The sequence below is a fragment of the Acomys russatus genome, chromosome 7 (genome assembly GCF_903995435.1).
Source record: "Acomys russatus chromosome 7, mAcoRus1.1, whole genome shotgun sequence".
NCBI classification, from domain to species: Eukaryota; Metazoa; Chordata; class Mammalia; order Rodentia; family Muridae; genus Acomys; species Acomys russatus.
Window position 1 is genome coordinate 23,405,990 of NC_067143.1, and position 17,320 is coordinate 23,423,309.

Genomic DNA, 17,320 nt, shown 5'->3' on the forward strand with positions numbered 1-17,320 from the left:
GCAGGGTGCCGGAGAGGGTTAGGCTGGAGGCTGCACGCTGAGTTTGTAGAGAGTCTAGATAGGGCACTCAGAGCCTGAGAGCCTGGGCTGCGCCAGGAAAGCTTGAGGGGCAAGGGAAGTTGGCCTGGAAGGGAACCTTGTCAAGACCAGTTGACAGAAATTGAAAAACCACATACATCACTCCTGTCTCAGGCCGCATTTCAGACATGAGGGTGGGTGCTGCAGCCTCCAAAGAGTGCCTCTGATGTGGCCATGCAGACTCTGGAGGGCAGGTTCCATGACTGACGCTGACAGGACACCCATTTCTTTGAGCCCAGGTTTTTCAGAAAACCATGATTTCACTGCAGAGCGTGGCTTTTGGGGGGGGGGGGGGCCGTCTTCTGTACAGTTGAAGACTATATGTTAGTCAATGTCAGTTCAAAAGGACCTTGGGTCTGATGGCTGCGGTTCTGTTTCTGTCCACCATTGCTTAGTGTCAATTTGTACAAAAACATTTTGTTTGTAGAAGGGAGCTGAAGCAGCGAACCAAACACTATGATTCAGTTAGAGGCTTCAGTTCTAGGCCAGGGTCCTCAGAGTGCTAAGTGGAAGATGCCTGCCCCGGGCTTTTCTGTGGTACTCAGCCCCGCAAGGGTTCCATGCGAAGCCGAGAGCTGGCTTGCAGCGGACAGCCCACTTCTTATTTCCTTCGTCCGACCTAAGTGTGATAGCAAATAGGCCAGGGAGGACTTGTGCAAAAGCAGAGCTTCTCCCTGAGAAGGTGAATTCACACTGCAAGTGACAGTATGGCTGTTACCTATCTGACGTCGCTGCGTACGTGCATCTCCTTCAGTTTGATCTTCCGGGCTGATGGGCAAGACAGCACACGTGGTAGAGTTCCTCACGGCTCCGCCTGCTGAGTTTATACCTCAGCCAGCCTCCAGACACGCACCGTGGGCCAGTGCATGCCACTCCTGTTTCCTACCTGACACAGCTGCCCCTCCCCACCCCCAGCCCCCAGCCAGTGGCTCCTGAGTTCTGTAAGGGACAGACGCTGTCATCTTCCTTGACCCAAGTTCAGGATCCTACGGAACTTTTAGACATGGCAAGACCCAGCTCCCTGCTTGATACCCATCAGATCAGAACTGTTTTGGGGAGCCCTGTTTTAAGACCTCTGAGCAGCTTCTCCTTTGTAGTAGTGTGGAGAACCATGAGCAAGAGATTCCCCAACTGGTATGAAAAGAGCCCCCAAAGGGGGCCAGAGAGATAGCTCAGAGGTTAAGAGTACTGTCCTCCGTTCTTCCAGAGGTCTTGAGTTCAATTTGCAGCAATGGCTCACAACCATCTATAATAAGATCTTGTGCCCTCTTCTGGCCTGCAGGTGTACATGCAGGCAGAACATTGTATACTTAATAAATAAGAGTCCCCAAAGGAAAGTAGTTAAAATGCTTAGCTGTCCCAAGTCATTGGCCAGGCAGGGACCTGATCCTCTGCATTCTGTGCTGAGCTAAAGCCAGTTTGGCTTATACCCGAGTAATGGCTAGGACCAGACACTGAATGATGCTGTGGATCAGACTCTTGTGGGCTGTTAGAAGCCCAGAACCTCAGCTGCCTCAGCCCTGCCACCTGATTACAGTGCCCTCTTCCGCACAGGAGCATTATTGGTGACAGAGGAGGACAGATTGTCCCACACTTAGCCAGGTGATGCTAGCAAGGATGAGGACACAGTCCTTCCTGTCATGCTTTTCTGAGCTACTCATGTTCTGTTCCCCCATAGGTCGTTTGGGGTCGTCCTCTGGGAGATTGCCACGCTGGGCAGAGCAGCCGTACCAGGGCTTTGTCCAACGAGCAAGTTCTTCGTTTCGTCATGGAGGGTGGCCTTCTGGACAAGCCGGACAACTGCCCTGACATGCTGTATGTATTTCCTGAGCCACTTAGGATTAGTAACTCGGGAGCCATACCCTCCGTTGCCTGTGGGTGCGAGAGAGGATTAGAAGAGAGCTTATCCATCCTTATTGGAGGAGATGAACTTGTCGGATCTGTGACTTGTGTAACATCTTAATCCCATCCTGTATTCCTTAGTCCCCCGGTGCTGATTGGCACTTTGCACCATGGTGTCTCAATGCCCCACCCCCCCCCCCACGCCTCTGTAAAATATGGAACGATAGCAATCCTGGCTCATCTTTTCCATGCAAAATTTAATTATTTTTAAGGCAACAGTACAACTGTTATTACTGTGAGCCGTATTTGAGAGCTCTCCCAAGCCCCGACAGGTCTGTATAGCCAGCTTACACAGAACTTCGTGGCTGAGAGTCACTCTCTCGCACTAGTAGGCTAAACCTCAGATAGCCCCAACACAGGGTCAAAAACCATCTGCTGCCAGCTTTATGCCTGTGAGCTGCATGGCCCCGAAGCAAGGCTATAAGCTCATCCCTCTTTGAACACACTCCTCGGCACGCCCTCGCTGGCTTCTGGTAAAATAAACATCCTGCGGTGGCTAGTCTACAGAATTGTCACGTGATAGTAGGATAACCACAGTGCCACATACATGTCAGTGCTCAGCCAGCCTGACGTCACAAAGCTCTTCAAGATAATCAGCTTGCATCAGCTTCCAGTTGAGGGACGTAAGTAGGTACCATTGCTTCTGTGGTGAGGCAGCTGTTACCGTGGAAAGAGTGTGTCAGAGCAGATATTCTCACTTGTGGCTAGAAAGTGAAGAAGAGGTTCTTACAGCAGCAGTTCTCAACATGTGGGCCTCGACCCCTACCGTATCACAGGGGTGGGGTAGGGGGTGTCACCCAAGACCATTAGAAAACACAGATATCTACATTGCTAGTCATAGCAGTAGCAAACTTAGATTTATGAAACAGCAGTGAAAATAACTTTTATGGGGGCTGGGGAGATGGCTCAGAGGTTAAGAGCACTGACTGCTCTTCCAGGGGTCCTGAGTTCAATTCCCAGCAACCATGCGGTAGCTCACAACCATCTATAATGTGATCTGGTGCCCTCTTCTGGCCTGCAGTACATGCAGGCAAAGCACTGGATACATAATAATAAATAAATAAATCTTTAAAAAAAAAAAAAAAAAAAGGAAAGAAAGAAAGAAAAATAATAATTTTATGGTTGGGGGTCACCACAACATGAAGAACTGTATTAAAGGATCGAGGTGTTAGGAATGTTGAGGACCCCTGCATTAAAGGGCAGCAGTCCTGGTGCAGTTGTGTTGAAGGTCCCCTCCTAATGACCTGGCAACCTCTTTGCGCCCCCTCTCAAAGGTTCTCAGTGTTGCCAAGCTGGGTACGAAACTTTCATACATGAGCCTTGGTAGGGCATTGAGCATCCAGATTTTATTTATACCCTCTTGAGCAGCGGCCTTGCTTTGTTGGTCCTTAGTGGGTCAGGAGGATGGCCTTTCCTGGAATGAGGCGCCAAGGGGGAGAAGGAGGTATTCTGATTGGCTCATCGGGTACAGCGAGCAGTGGACTTGTTTTTGATGGGCACACCTTAAGGCAGGGCTCAGCTGACAATCTGCATCCCAAGGATAATCATCAAAGTAGGTTCCCACTGATATGTCAAGACCAATATAGGAGTTTTCTAGAAATGCTTTTCAAAACAGGTTTGGCTTCACTCATGAAAGAATCCCAGGGGGGGGACTGTCAGGATTTCTTTACGTATATACAGAAGATGCTCCTATCTGCCTTCCTCCTGCCTACCTCTTTCTCAGCGCAGCACTCACTTGCATGGCTCCTCAGATGGTGAGGTGATGCACAGATGGAGGTTGGGTGTGCCGGCGGTGGGCAGAGCCTGACAGAGGTGCTAGTGACTGGGCTTAGAATCTTGTGAAGTTGATTTCAAGGTGTGGGCTAGCCTAGTCCCACGTGAGGCTCCATCGGTTGAAACTCATCTCGCGGGCTTTCTAACGAATTTAGAGCATCATGATTAGGTGACACACTGGCTTGGGCTCTTTGGGAGATTGCTGATGAACTCTGAGGTGGGGCTTCGGGCAGATAAAGACTCTCCTGTGCAGGGCGTGGTAGTACACACCTTTAATCCCAGCACTTGGGAGGCAGAGGCAGATGAACTGCTGTGAGTTGAGGCCAGCCTGGTCTACAAAGCGAGTCCGGGACAGCCAACGCTACACAGAAAAACCCTGTCTCAAAAAAACAAAACAAACAAACAAACAAACCTCCTGTGCATAGGGTGGGGGAGGGACGGTCAGCTTTACTTCAGGGTGTGTCTGTATAGGGTATGAGGCATGGCTTCTCTGTTGACCTCTCCACTGACTGAGAGGATTTCTCTAACAGAAGAATGTTTGTGGTGCTGTAGACCGTATGCTCATTTGTCATTTCCACCTCTCAGTGCTGCCACTGATGGAAAGCAGATACAGAAAGCAGCAAATATGGAACCTTAAGAGAGAGAGACAGACAGACAGACAGACAGAATGTAGCCAGGCTAGCCTGGTACTTAGGATAACCTTCCTGCATCAGCCTCCCCTCCCCCCACCCCAGAGCTGGGAGTATAGGCTGTGTTACTGGTACCCAGCTAAAACTTAATTTATTTTAATGTTGGAATTTGAATTTCTCCCATTTTTCTTCTGCCTCAACTCTGCAAGTGTAAAAGCCTTCTTAATTGGGAGGGCCTTAAAAAAGTGAGTGGGCAGTAGGCCATCTAGAGCCACTGGCTTGTTCATTGTCTGCTGTGCCCTATGTCAAGGAGAATGTGGCACTGTGTCCTTCCTAGCGGACGTCAGAAGGCCTACACGATGCAGGAGGACTACCCAGAGAAGCTCTGTGGGCCTGAATACTCCTGGTGGTGTCCCTCACAGCTTTGCTTTCACCTCAGTGGTACAACAGTGTTCATACTAGTCCATTGTAAAGACAGTACTTAGGGCAAGCTTTAAGGGATGGCGAATTAACATGCCTGCCCCTAAACTTGCATCAGGATACACCAAACCAGCATAGATACAGATACCAGAATCAGTGTTATTTCACAAGCTGAAAAACAGTTCAAAAGAACAGGTGTGAGTTTTGTTACTGTGGTTTAGGGCTGATCACAGGAGAGGTTTTGACATTTGTTTCGGAAACTCATGGCATTCCTGAAGTTGATCCATCTCCAGCTGACCGGATTTTTTTTTTTTTTTTTTTGGTATGAATTTAATATGCTTGGGAAGCAGCCACCTGCCATGGAAAGGCAGCGGACTTCCTGTTCCCAGCATAGAGTGAGGAGGAAGTTTACACACAGCAGCTGCTCTTGGGTATGAGATGATCGATTCAGGAGGCCGTTCAGAAGCCCCTTGGCAGATTGGGCTCCTTTCTAAGGAAGGAGCACAGTGAAAGGAGGCGTGCTGGCTCCTGTAGGGAGTGTGGTGTCCCGATTCCTGAGACACTGAGGAGAGGATGTGATGTGTCCTGGAAAAGGACACCCTTGGGAGTAGTCTGAAACCTGTTGGGTCTCGCATGTAGAGGAAGGGCTTCCATTGTATGGTTCTGAGGCAGGAACAGCCCTCGCTGGCCATGCTGTAGCCTCGTTGTGCCTGCATGTGACCCAGGTTGCTTCGGGAGTAGCTGAGTATCCAGCCTTGGGTATCCCAGAGTGTTTTAGCCTCAGGGAAAAGGCTGCCATCAAACAGCAGGGGCATCCAGGCTATCCACTCAGTTTGAATTATTCTAGCAAGTGCTGTGAGATTCAGAAAAGCCCATCATCACCATCTTTGCCCCTGGGTTTCGGTGCCTTAGACACAAACTTGGCAATGAGGTCAAAGACCAGTCCCAGGGTTCATGGAACCTGGAGAGCCTGAATCAAGTCCCAGCCCTAATGCCGAAGAATGGGATGACGGTTTGGACCCAGTCACAGAAACTCAGGTGCAGAAAACCATTTGTTCCATTAACATCTCAACATCTCCTGCTCCAAGTTCTCAGGATGCAGGATTCAGGGAGGAACTTGAACATTTTTATTAGCCCAGCGACACCAGCTCAGATGCAGCTGAGAGGCACTCAGCCGAGTCTCACTGCTTTTGCGTTTTTCCTTCCCCAGATTTAAGCCGCAAGGATGCTGGGAATCCCAGTGTAGAAATAAAGATCCTGTTTGCTTGAATAGGATCCAAACAGGCAGATGACGGTGTCTGCCTGGTGATCCCTGGCATGAACCGTATGCCAGCAGCTGGCCTGTGTAGCATCCCCTTTCCAGGTCCTAGCTGAGAAGTCGCCCCTAAAACAGCCTTAGCTGCTTGAGGATGCTAGAAGGGACCCAGTCAACCCTGTAGGACCTTCCAAAAGTCCGGTCTTAGGTGGGAGTCACCAGTGGCTGGTACGGTACTAACACCTGGCAACAGGGGTACCATAGCCATGAGCTGCAGAGCACATCTCAGCTTGCCAGTGCCTCACACAGACGGCAACCTGTCCAGCTCAGGACATGGGATGTGCTTGGGGGCTCAAGAGCCAAGAGGGGGGTGGAAATAACAGTGTGTATATACCCCTAGGGTAGAGCTCAGTCCTAGGGAAAAGTGGGGTATATACTTTTCAAAGAGGGGCATATTCTGTAAAACCCGGCTCCGGCTCACCAGAGCAGTGTGGTGGTTTTAAAATGTGCTCCTTAGTAGAAGCATTTTACCAGTTTATTAATCCCAGAGTCTACTGGAGAGTTTTCTTGTGGAAAGAGTATAAAAACAAGGTCTTAAATCGCACAGAGCAAAAAAACACTTCCTTTTAAGGGCAGCACTGGAAGGGGCTGACTCTGGAATGATTTAAAAGAAGCATCACATGGCTTGTTTGTGCTGATGTCACTGCATCAGTGCCCTGCTGATGGCACCTCCTCATCCTCCACCCCTGGCCACAGGGCATGGAGCCAGACGCATCTCATGTTCTTGCCCCTAGTTGCACTTTTTCTATTCAGGGATAAGCTTGTCAGCCAGAGAGGAAATTACAGCCCGGCCACAGCGATGAGTTCCTTGTGTTTACATCCCATTTTGATTAGGGTTTTTTGTGGGGGTAGGGGATAATTGGGGCATGGGAGAGCAGGCTGTTTGGCCACCTAACCAGAATAGGAGAGCATGCGACGTGGCTGCTGTGGATGCGGACCACACCCTCTTGTGAGCTCTGACTGACTGTAGACAGCCAGAAGAGAGCAGTCTCCCAGTGGAACCGTGGTTACTCTTACTCAGATAAGTAAAGAGTGGCTATAATGTTTGGCAGAGTCTCACTCCTACTCCATCTCTCTAGTTCCATGACTTTAGACAAACTATTAAGTGCTCTGGTTGGTGCTTTTCTCCTTACATATGAAATGTGGGTGTGCTATAATAAAGAGACATCTCTGCCTCTCCAGGACTAAGATAGCCCCTGTGCCCAGAGCTCTTACTGCGTACCTGCAGCCGAGCATCTACCACCAGGACCAGTTGTTTAGCTCCAGTGAAAATAACTAGCTGGCCTTGTTGCTGGTCCAGTTTGAGGTTTTTTTTCCACCCCCATAAGGATAGACATTATATTTTGTAGGGTTGTAAGCTGAACAGCCCTTGTTTTAACTACTTAACCTACAGAGGAGCTTATAAAGATCTATAAGTGAAGTGTAACCTGCTCTGCCCCAGTGGAATTCCACTTGCAAAAACAGGCTTCAAGCTGTATCTGTCCTGGCTGTAATTGACTGCCCCAGCCCCACCCCCAGACCTGTAAATGGACCTCCAACTCACCCTTTTCCATCCTCGCTTAATGTTGCTGCCTTCCACATGACCTGACTTGACCCCAGAGCTTCCGAGGAAACTGGCCCTGTGGGCAGCACAGACAACTTCACACCTACTTCAGCTGCTTTTGCTGAGTTCTCCCCTCTGAGGTTGTTTGCAAGGCCCATTGTGTTTTAAAAAAAAAAAAAAAAGTGAGGTAGCCTGGTGGTCCAGTGGTCAGCCCAGCAGACTGCCAGAGGCCTTACATACTCGAGGTTCCGTTTGGTGTATTTTAGGATAAAGCATCTGTCGAGCCAGGGGTTTTAAAACAACAGAACAGAATTTCCTGGAGGAACAGAGGTGCTCTGGTCTCGTGCTCCTGTGAATGAGGGCTGCTGGGTGGCCCCCACTTGCTTTCTGTTGTCTATCCTGTCCATCTGTCAGAGCCCGGGTGCGGCACTCTACACAGCTGAGGTAGCGGAACCCTGACTTGACTAGAGCATCCAGGGAAAGAGGGAAGAACAAGGGCACGAGTATAGACACGCTGGGTTTGTGTGTGCTCTGGAAGCTCAGTGTGTTTATTATACATACTTGAACAGGGAGGCGGAGTTACTGCATGTGGACAAACGAGGAAGCAGGGCTATTCCATACAGCTGAGCAAGGAGGCAGGTTTAGCTCATCTCTGCGGGGAAGCAGTCCTCAGGCTGTGAATGTCCAGGGGGAGAAAGTGAGAGTAAACGTGTTCCGCAAGCACCGTTAACGTTGCACTCAGACCTCAGGAAGGCTTTACCATCTCTCTGAGGATCACTAAGGAAGACTTTGCCACTCCCATAGGACTGCAGCATTGGGGTCCTTTATATGGCCCTGCGCATGTCAGCAATACACACTCGCTGAGGCCTTCGCTTGCTCGAGGCTTCCTTCACTGTCCACACCCAGGCCATTCCCGGTCAGGGTGGTGGCTGCACAGCCAGCCTTCCTCTTTTTCGTCTGTCTGGTGTGGCTGTTGGCCTAGGTGACTTGGGAGCCATTCCAGAGGTTTGTGACCTTGTGGGAGTGATGGAGGTGCAGCACGGGGTGCGGGGGTTTCACCCCTGTTCTTACTCACCTTGTAGAAGAAACCTGTGCTCAGGGCTTGTTGGTGTCTGCCTTGAGGTTTCTGGTAGGACTCTGCTTCCAGCTGCCTGGATCTTAGGGGCAGGGCTTTACCTTCATGGGACATGGCAGTATAGCAGGGGCTGGCCTGAGATAGCAAACTTGGGGTATGTGCTCCTTCCATCTGGCACCCCTGCTGCCTCCTTCCTCAGGTCCCCTGCCAGGGGCACCCTAGTGCTAGAAAGCAGCTTAGAAATGGCCTAGGTGGGGTGCAGAGAAGGATGGCTATCGGGGAAGGTGTGTCCCTGTTTCCTGCTTCCGATTCAGGGGACCATGCGTGGCTGGAAGAGGTGCTTCAGACAGAAATGAGGTCGCTTTATCTCTTAGCGTTGCCACCACTAATAATGGCCCTGTCGTGGTGGACTCTTTGACCCAAGACTTGAAGTGAGTTTGGGCTCGGCACTGTGGCTGGGCCTGTGTCCTGGCACATCCAGATGGGAAGCCAGGAGGTACAGAGGTGGCATAGTTGTCCTGGGCCTGCCTCTTGCAGCTCACCCCCTTTTCCATTCTTCCCCACCTCAGGTTTGAACTCATGCGCATGTGCTGGCAGTACAACCCCAAGATGCGGCCGTCCTTCCTGGAGATCATCGGCAGCATCAAGGATGAGATGGAGCCCGGCTTCCAGGAGGTCTCCTTCTACTACAGCGAGGAAAACAAGCCTCCCGAGCCGGAAGAGCTGGAGCTGGAACTGGAGCCCGAGAACATGGAGAGCGTGCCGCTCGACCCTTCGGCCTCCTCGGCCTCCCTGCCTCTGCCGGAAAGACACTCAGGACACAAGGCCGAGAACGGCCCAGGCCCCGGAGTACTGGTTCTCCGGGCCAGTTTCGATGAGAGACAGCCTTACGCTCACATGAATGGGGGACGCGCCAACGAGAGGGCCTTGCCTCTGCCCCAGTCTTCGACCTGCTGATCCTCAGACACCGGAAGCACGCTCAAACAGTAACGTGTGTGCCCCGCTCGGTGGGCGGGGTCGGGGTGGGGGGGGGAGAGCAGGTTCTAACAATCTTATTCACAAGCCTCCTGTACCTCAGTGGATCTTCAGAACTGCCATTGCTGCCCACGGGAGACGGCTTCTCTGCAGTAAACACGTTTGGGACCTTCCTTTTTTCAATATGCAAGCAGCTTTTTATTTCCCTACCCAAACCCTTAACTGACATGGGCCTCTGCAAACCTTAATGACAACACTTAATAGCAACAGGACACTCAAGATGAGTCTCCTCACTCTCTGCCTTTCTCTCTCTTTTGCCTTCCCTCTCTCTCTTCTCTTCCACTTCCACTCTCTCTTTTCTCTATTTTCTGCTTTACAATGGAAACATGTTTGCTGAAAGCCCAGCCGGGAAGCCTCTTTGTTTTTTGTTTTTATTTTTTAAACAGATTGACTTAATGGCTGTCCCTAGGGCTCCTCATCACCCCATACACACCTGCCTGACACCGTAGGTCTTTACAAAAAAAAAAAAAAAAGAGGAAATAAATGCACACACTGAGATGGAATTTTTTAACTCTATCTTTAACCTTTTTAGGGTCATCCAAATTTTTTAAAAGGGCCATTGTTCATCCATGGTCATCATTTTCATGCTGCCAATTTTTGCCAAAATCTTTTTGTTTTGTTTTGTTTCTTTTCCTCGCGCACACTCCCTGCGCTGATTTCCTTTTGTCCACAGGCATGGAATGAAACATGGCATCTAGTTGATGAGATCACTTGAGAGACACATTGGCTATGCCTCCGCTGTGCCCCGTGTGCTCTTACAGCCCACGTCCCCCCTCCCCAACCCTCCCTGATGACTAGGTAACTGTCTGGGAAAACCAGACAAGACGGGACTTGCTGTCCTAGAAGAAGGGCAAGTCTGAACTGGCTCCCTACCCCACCCACAGCACCTCAAGAATTCTAGACGGAATCGCCATGAGCAAGCCTGAAAGGTTGGGGGTGGGGGGTCCTTGCCCCAGCTTCCCTCCTGCTCCTCCCCCTCCCCCAGGGACTCAGCCGGGCTGTTGTGCAGATGTGCAAGGAAGGGCTTAGGACACAGAAGCAGCACAGGCAGTGGATTCAAGCAGTGTGCGCTTTGACGTGGTCTCTGTTATTAGGACTTCTTCTTGGGTCTCTCAGTTCTATGTTAGACCATGAAACATTTGCATACACATCGTCTTTAATGTCACTTTTATAACTTTTTTACGGTTCAGATATTCATCTATACGTCTGTACAGGAAAAAAAAAAGCTGCTATTTTTTTTTGTTTGTTTGTTTGTTCTTTATCTCTGTGGATTTAATCTATGAAACTTTCAGGTCTACCCTTCTTCCTTTCCGCTCACCCTCAAGAAACTTCCTATGCTTTGTACTAGAGTGTGACTCTTCTTCCTCTTCTCCAGTGGCCGGTGCTTCGGCGACATCATTTGCCATGAACTGTTAGATGCCTTTTTATAAATACACCGTCTACTCCCTGCAGCCCCCCATTCATCGTCTCCTAACCCAGAGGCTCTGTGAGCACAGTGCTGGTGAGGGAGTGAGGAGGGCAGGAGGCCGGGGCCTAGGCACTACTGGGTCCTAGTCCCTTCTGCACTCCTTCCCGCACCTGCCTGCACATAACATTGACGTCTGTTACAGTACAAGACATGCCACAAACTCAGGTCAGAAACAAAAAGGTTAAAAAAAAAATCTCACACATCTGGTTTACTGTTTATAGTCCCCACTGTTGAAAGTCACACTTTGCTTTCCCTTTTTGTTTTGGTTGTCACACACACACACACACACACATATATATATATGTATTTTTTTTCCAGTTTTGGGATACAACAGCAGTTTTAACTGCAGACAGCAGGCATTTGGATTATTATTTTTTTAATGGATATTTAATTCTTCTATCCCACCAAAACAAAAAACAAAGAACAAAAAGAAAAACCCAGCTGCTGAGACCTCAGGGTTTAGCAGAGCAGCGGGGCCCAGTGGCCTTTCTGCCACACTCTGTTCTCACCTGCACCAGACTAGAACCAGAATGTCTGAAGGGGCAGCCTCCTCGTGAGCAGGGTGTAGGGTACCAACACCCCATGGCTATGTTCTGGAGCCCACTCCCAGGTCAGAAGGCCCGAGTGACAGGCAGAGCTGACCCCATGGTGGCCATGGAGCCCTTTGCTGTCACTCCCTAGCCAGAACCTCAGGCCTCTGGGACTGAGGGTGCTGTTTTGTTTAGTTTTTAGCACTTCCTACCAGAGTGATGACAGCATGAGAGTTGCTTCTGGGATAGAAATATTTAAATTATGAGTAAGAAAAAAAGTTGGAAGATGGTGATTGCAGTTGTGACTACTGGAGATTAAACACAGAAAAGAAAGCTTGTAGTTTTCTCTGGTTCGTCTGTAATTTCAGACTAATGGCTCTCACTAGCCTCTGCCTCACAGTTCCACGCCCCCCCCCCCCCCCCGTAACAAAAGAAAAGAGAAGAGGAGGAAAAAGTTTATTAAGAAGGTATTTCATGTAGGAGTTTTAATTTATTTTGTGATACTGTTTTAATCATTGTAGAGAAGCCCCCATTACGAATTTAAATCCTGAGGAGAAGGGGTGTGTGTGTCTGTGTGTGTTAGTTAGATGGGACAGTTTTTGGTTTGGGGGGGTGTTTTTTCAAACATTTATCTACCTCACTCTTGTTTTTCACTTCTCAGTACCTGACAATAGGCCAATGATACCGGTAACCTCATCCATATCACAAGCCACATACCCAGATAATGCGGGGGGGCCCAGGATGGGTTTCTGGGGTCAAAGCAACACTAACTCAGTCGGCTTCCTCCCACTGTTCCCCCAAAAGCTCACCTTTCCTGGGACAACTTCGGTTCTCTTTTCTCCTTACCTGGGTCCCTCAGAGGTTTCCCTACATCCATCCCAGCACCCCCCAACACCCATCCCCCCCCCCCCCCCCCCCCCCCCCCCCCGCGAGCCCAGAGCACACCAGTGGAGCAGGGTCACCTGGCCATCCTCAGCTGGCTGACTTTGGAGTAGACGTTTATAGACTGAATGACCGACATATTTCATCCCGAAGAGAGCAGGAACTCGGGGCTTTTGAGGGCAGGAGGAGCCCACACATAGACTGTCTCAGAGTCCTGATGCGTGCACATGTAGGGTACCCTGCTGTCCCCCTCAGCTACTCCTGTGAGACCTGCACTGCGAGAAGGGTGCATGCCACCATTGCTGTTGTGGCATTGGTTCCTCTTAGAGGGACAGCCATGTCAGCAGTCAAGAGCGTCCCCCCCTCGCCCCTCTGCTTTTGACAGAAGGCCAGTATAATAAAGGGAGGCAAGAAAAATGCCTGCACCCTCTGCAGGCTGCTGCCCCCCAGGGCTAAACAAGAACTGACCAAATCTTGAGGCTGGAAGGCCAGCGGTTGGCAGCCAGCCTTCCCTGTGCTTTGCCTCTGTCCATCCCATCACTCTGCTGCTCACGGGGGTGGACAGTGCACTCCTCAATTCCAGCAGCTGCTCCCACAGGCCCTGGGGACTCTAGCTGGTGATATTTTCCCAGTGTGGAGAACTGCCTGTACTGCGGTTAAGCTCAGGAGCCCTTTGCCTCCTGCCAGAATGCTGCCCTTCTCTAGGTCCTAGGAGCTCGCAGGGTTATTGGGAGAACACTGTTTAATCAGGGGTTTCTACACTGTAGGTGACTCCATGGTATACTGGCCTCTCCTCTCTTCTGCACATACCTGCCGGTTTCCACAACTGGATTTCTACAGATCATTCAACTGATTTTAAGGGGTTTTTTGGGTTTTGTTTTCTTTTTTCTTTTTCTTCTTGGTTTTATATTTTAAAACTGTCTGAGCTGGTGGGTTTTTTTGTTTTGTTTTGTTTTGTTGTTTTATGTAAGTGTTTTTTTTTTTTTCTTTAAGTAGAGAGAAAACACTAACAGTGTAGCGCCCATCATAACAAATGCTCCAGAAACACTTAAATAAAGGAAAAGTTTGCTCGTATGATGGTGCAGTCATTTCGTTGGACTGACCCGCCCACCTTCACTATTGATTGCAAGGCATCATGCATCTACAGTTCTAGCCTGATTTCATGCTGACTTTCCCCACCTCTTCCTGATTTTCCCTCTTTATATGCTCCAAGTAATCTATCTTTATCAAGCTGAGTTGTAGCCTCTTTCATGCAACCCCCTTTTTCTGACAGGAGCTCACACTGCTTGAGGTAACATGAACCACTGAGGCACAGCATTCAGGTGACGTGAATATTGGGGCATTCTCCCACACAGCCCTTCCTTGGGGTAGCAGGAGCTGAACTGTGAAGACACAGTTAAACCTGAGCTGCGTGAGGCCCACACCAACCCATCTCCTTTCGTGAATGTCATAACATTTGACTCTTAGTTGGAGCAAGGCTCCCTCCTTGGGAGAAAGAAGACTATTGAAGGCCACCACTGGCTTCTCTTTCCAGCCTGTTTCTTATGACAGGATAATTCAGTGGTAGGAAAAGCAGCTACAGAAACATGATCATTGTGAAATGAGCAGATGGCAGAGTGCTTGGTATGCAGTAGTGGTTCTTTGGGTGGGCTAACAGGTGGGTGAGCTGGGTATGATGCCAGGCTGAGCTCCTGGAGCCTCCTTAGCAGCACAACTCTGTTGGCAGGGGCTGTACCTGAGGCAAGCAAGCGGTTGTGGCAAGGTCACACTGAGCTCAGGTGGGTGAGAAATCTAGGATGCTTACCCAAGGTCCTCTGTTGCCACTGTTGGGTCCTCCAAGAGTGGCCACACAGTGTGGAAGGCAACTCCTTTCCTAAACATTGGTATCCTGCGGGTGACAATATGACCCTATCAGTGTGCTTTGGCCCATTTTAACAGTAGAGGATTTATGGTTTTTTGGGGTTTGGTTTGTTGTTTTTATGTTACTTTTGTGTTTGTCTGATGTCTTTTCATTTCCTGGGCTAAGCAGCAACATTAGGAGACCTGGACCAGAGAGATCCACTCCTTAAGAACCAGTGACAATGGTCAAACTTTCTCACTCCACTTTGAACTAGGTGGTGGTACAAATGAGAGCTTCAAGACAGGATGTTTGTTTAAAATTCAACATCTCTTGCCAGAGATGCTGAAGATCCAGACCTTGGACAAGCCAGGGGGCTTCACTTCGGGCCTCCAACTTGGATGACGGGTTGGCAAAGTTTAGAGAAAGGAACATGGCCGTAAAGGGATGCCAAGCGGCAGAAAACCACGGAAACTGGGACCGTGGCTTGAAGAGAATTGCTGACAGAGGTAAAGGGCCTGGAAGGAACGTGAGCCCTAGTCGGACTTGGTGGTCTTGAAGGTGTCATACCACATCGAGGCTGTGACATCATCCGTGGGCTTTTGGTCTCAGATGATAAACTCGGCATCCTGATCTGGAGACTTCTCATAGAAGCTAAGTCACATTTTGAAGAACTCAGACTCCATTGCGCTCACAAGTAGAGTCAGTCTGGGGCATGACGTTAGGGATTAGTTTTATTTTGTTTCTGTGTGAACTTCATAATCACTGATTTGTGTGTCCACATTTGTGTCTGCATCTTTCCAGTAAACATTTTTTTTTTCAATTAGTCACTCTTTATCCTTTCCAATAGGGCTTCTAAGTCCAGTAGATTACGGGTAGTCAGTTGACGAAGATCTGGTTTACAAGAACTAATTAAATGTTTCATTGCATTTTTGTAAGAACATAGAATAATTTTATAAAATGTTTGTAGTTTATAATTGCCGAAAATAATTTAAAAACACCTTTTTCTTCTCTCTGTGTGCAAATACCTGTTTGTGGTCTTTTTCTTTTTTCTTTTCTTTCTTTCTTTCTTTCTTTCTTTCTTTCTTTTTTTTTTTTTTTTTTTTTTTTTTTTTTTTTTTTTTTGACACTTGTTTACTAGCTAGCTTTACAATATGCCAAAAATAAAAAATAAAAAATAAAAAAACAAAAAAATTAAAAATTAAAAATTAAAAAAAAATTTTAAAAAGGATTCTCTCCCCTCCCTTGGCTCCAAGCTGTGGTTCACCCTCTTTCCCACAATGCTTTGTGCTCTAGTTTGTAAAAAAACAACAAAAAACAAAAACAGAAAAGCAACAACAAAAGGAATGACAATGGTTTAAATAGTGCTTCTGTATTCTTCAGTGTCTCGGTCTGGAAACCCTTTGCTGTGGAAGGGAATTATCTTTTACTGGTTGTTTCCCTGTGGAGTACAGCGGCCTAAACAGATGGAAAGAACCAAGCACTTTGCTGGCTGTAGAAGTAGCAGGGTGTTGCCACCGAGCCACATGGGGTGGCATCTGGTTAGTGTGTCTTGGTAATTGCCCTAATTCTGCAGTGCCATAGACATGGGAGAGTTTCATGACACAGAATGGCTTCACGGTGATCACACAGTATGTAGGCCACTGACAAGTGTGCGCCGCCAACCCCAGTGAAAGCTGTGCCTACCTGTATTTTAGGCCGAATGCTGAAGATATATTCTTTCCAGTACAGAACAAAAACCACAACATGTTACTCCCACACGTGCCCCCATTTTTTTATAGAGTTAAAATCCATGACCTCTGGCTCCCAGTGCATTATTGGCCATGTCTCTACAGTTTGAGAACAGCTGGAATTTTCTAACACCAGGAAAAAGGTCTAGGAACCATTTGTGGGTTGGTTTGATTTTTTTGTTTGTTTGGTTGGGTTTTTTTGCTTTTTTTTTTTTCAGTTTCTCGTGGGTGTTGGACATTGTGCAGACATGTACAGAGGTGGACCAGATGCCTGTCTGGTGACATCACCTGTCTGCTTCCTAAGCCAGTGAGGTTGGAGTGAAAGATTTGCCAGAGTTTGTCTACCTCTGGAATTTAACAAACAAACAAGGTCAAATCAGAAGGCACGATGGAACAGATGCATCGCCAATAATGCATTTCTGAGTTTTCTTAAATTTTTTTCTTAAAAAAGAAAAAAAAGTTCAAAAAAGATAATATGGCCAATTTGTTACATAAAATAACTTTTCTGTGTATAAATTATTCCTAAAAAAAAAAAAAAAAAAAAGAACCCTCTGTTTATATAAAAAAAAAAAAACCAGTAGATGGAAAAAATTCAATGTTTTTGTATATTCTGTTGTAAGAATTTATTCCTGTTACTGCGACATACTCGGGACTCTTTACATTATGAAAAAAGAAACTTTGTCTATTTTGATTGGCTGAAGCTAAGGCCACTTGAGGTTCTATTACTCTGCTTTTTTCTAGTAGTTAAAGTACCACATGGGTTAAGTTAAATAAAAGAATTCTGTATGCACCTCTGTCTCCAAGTTTGTTTCCTCTCTGTTCTGGAACCATCTTCCACTTCTGCGGGGAGCTGAACTTCCCGTGGCATGTGCGTTCACACGTGTCACTTGGAAATGCTCGGTGCGAAAGCATTGCCGCGTCTCCTGACAGCTGAGTTTCTCCGAATGCAAATTGCTGTTGAGCTTGGAGAAGCCCTGTTAAATCAACTAGGAGAAAATGAGAATAAAGCTCGGGTTTCAGTACTGCTTGGTAGGCTAGTCTCCTAGACCGGCAGTTGACGAAAGGCCAAGGTGGGTTTGATACTTGTGAATCTGGGGGTGGGG

At 48.2% G+C, this 17,320-nt stretch overlaps 1 protein-coding gene across 1 annotated transcript in view; it reads left to right on the plus strand.

Annotated features, from left to right (window-relative positions):
• Positions 1–9,735, plus strand: part of Igf1r (insulin like growth factor 1 receptor) — a 276,403-nt gene extending 266,668 nt beyond the window's left edge. Inside the window, 4 exon segments of the mRNA XM_051148717.1 lie at positions 1,757–1,793; positions 1,795–1,815; positions 1,817–1,893; positions 9,305–9,735. Of these exon segments, the coding sequence (XP_051004674.1) occupies positions 1,757–1,793; positions 1,795–1,815; positions 1,817–1,893; positions 9,305–9,692 (523 nt within the window). The 3' untranslated portion in view covers positions 9,693–9,735.
• The last annotated feature ends 7,585 nt before the right edge of the window (positions 9,736–17,320 follow it).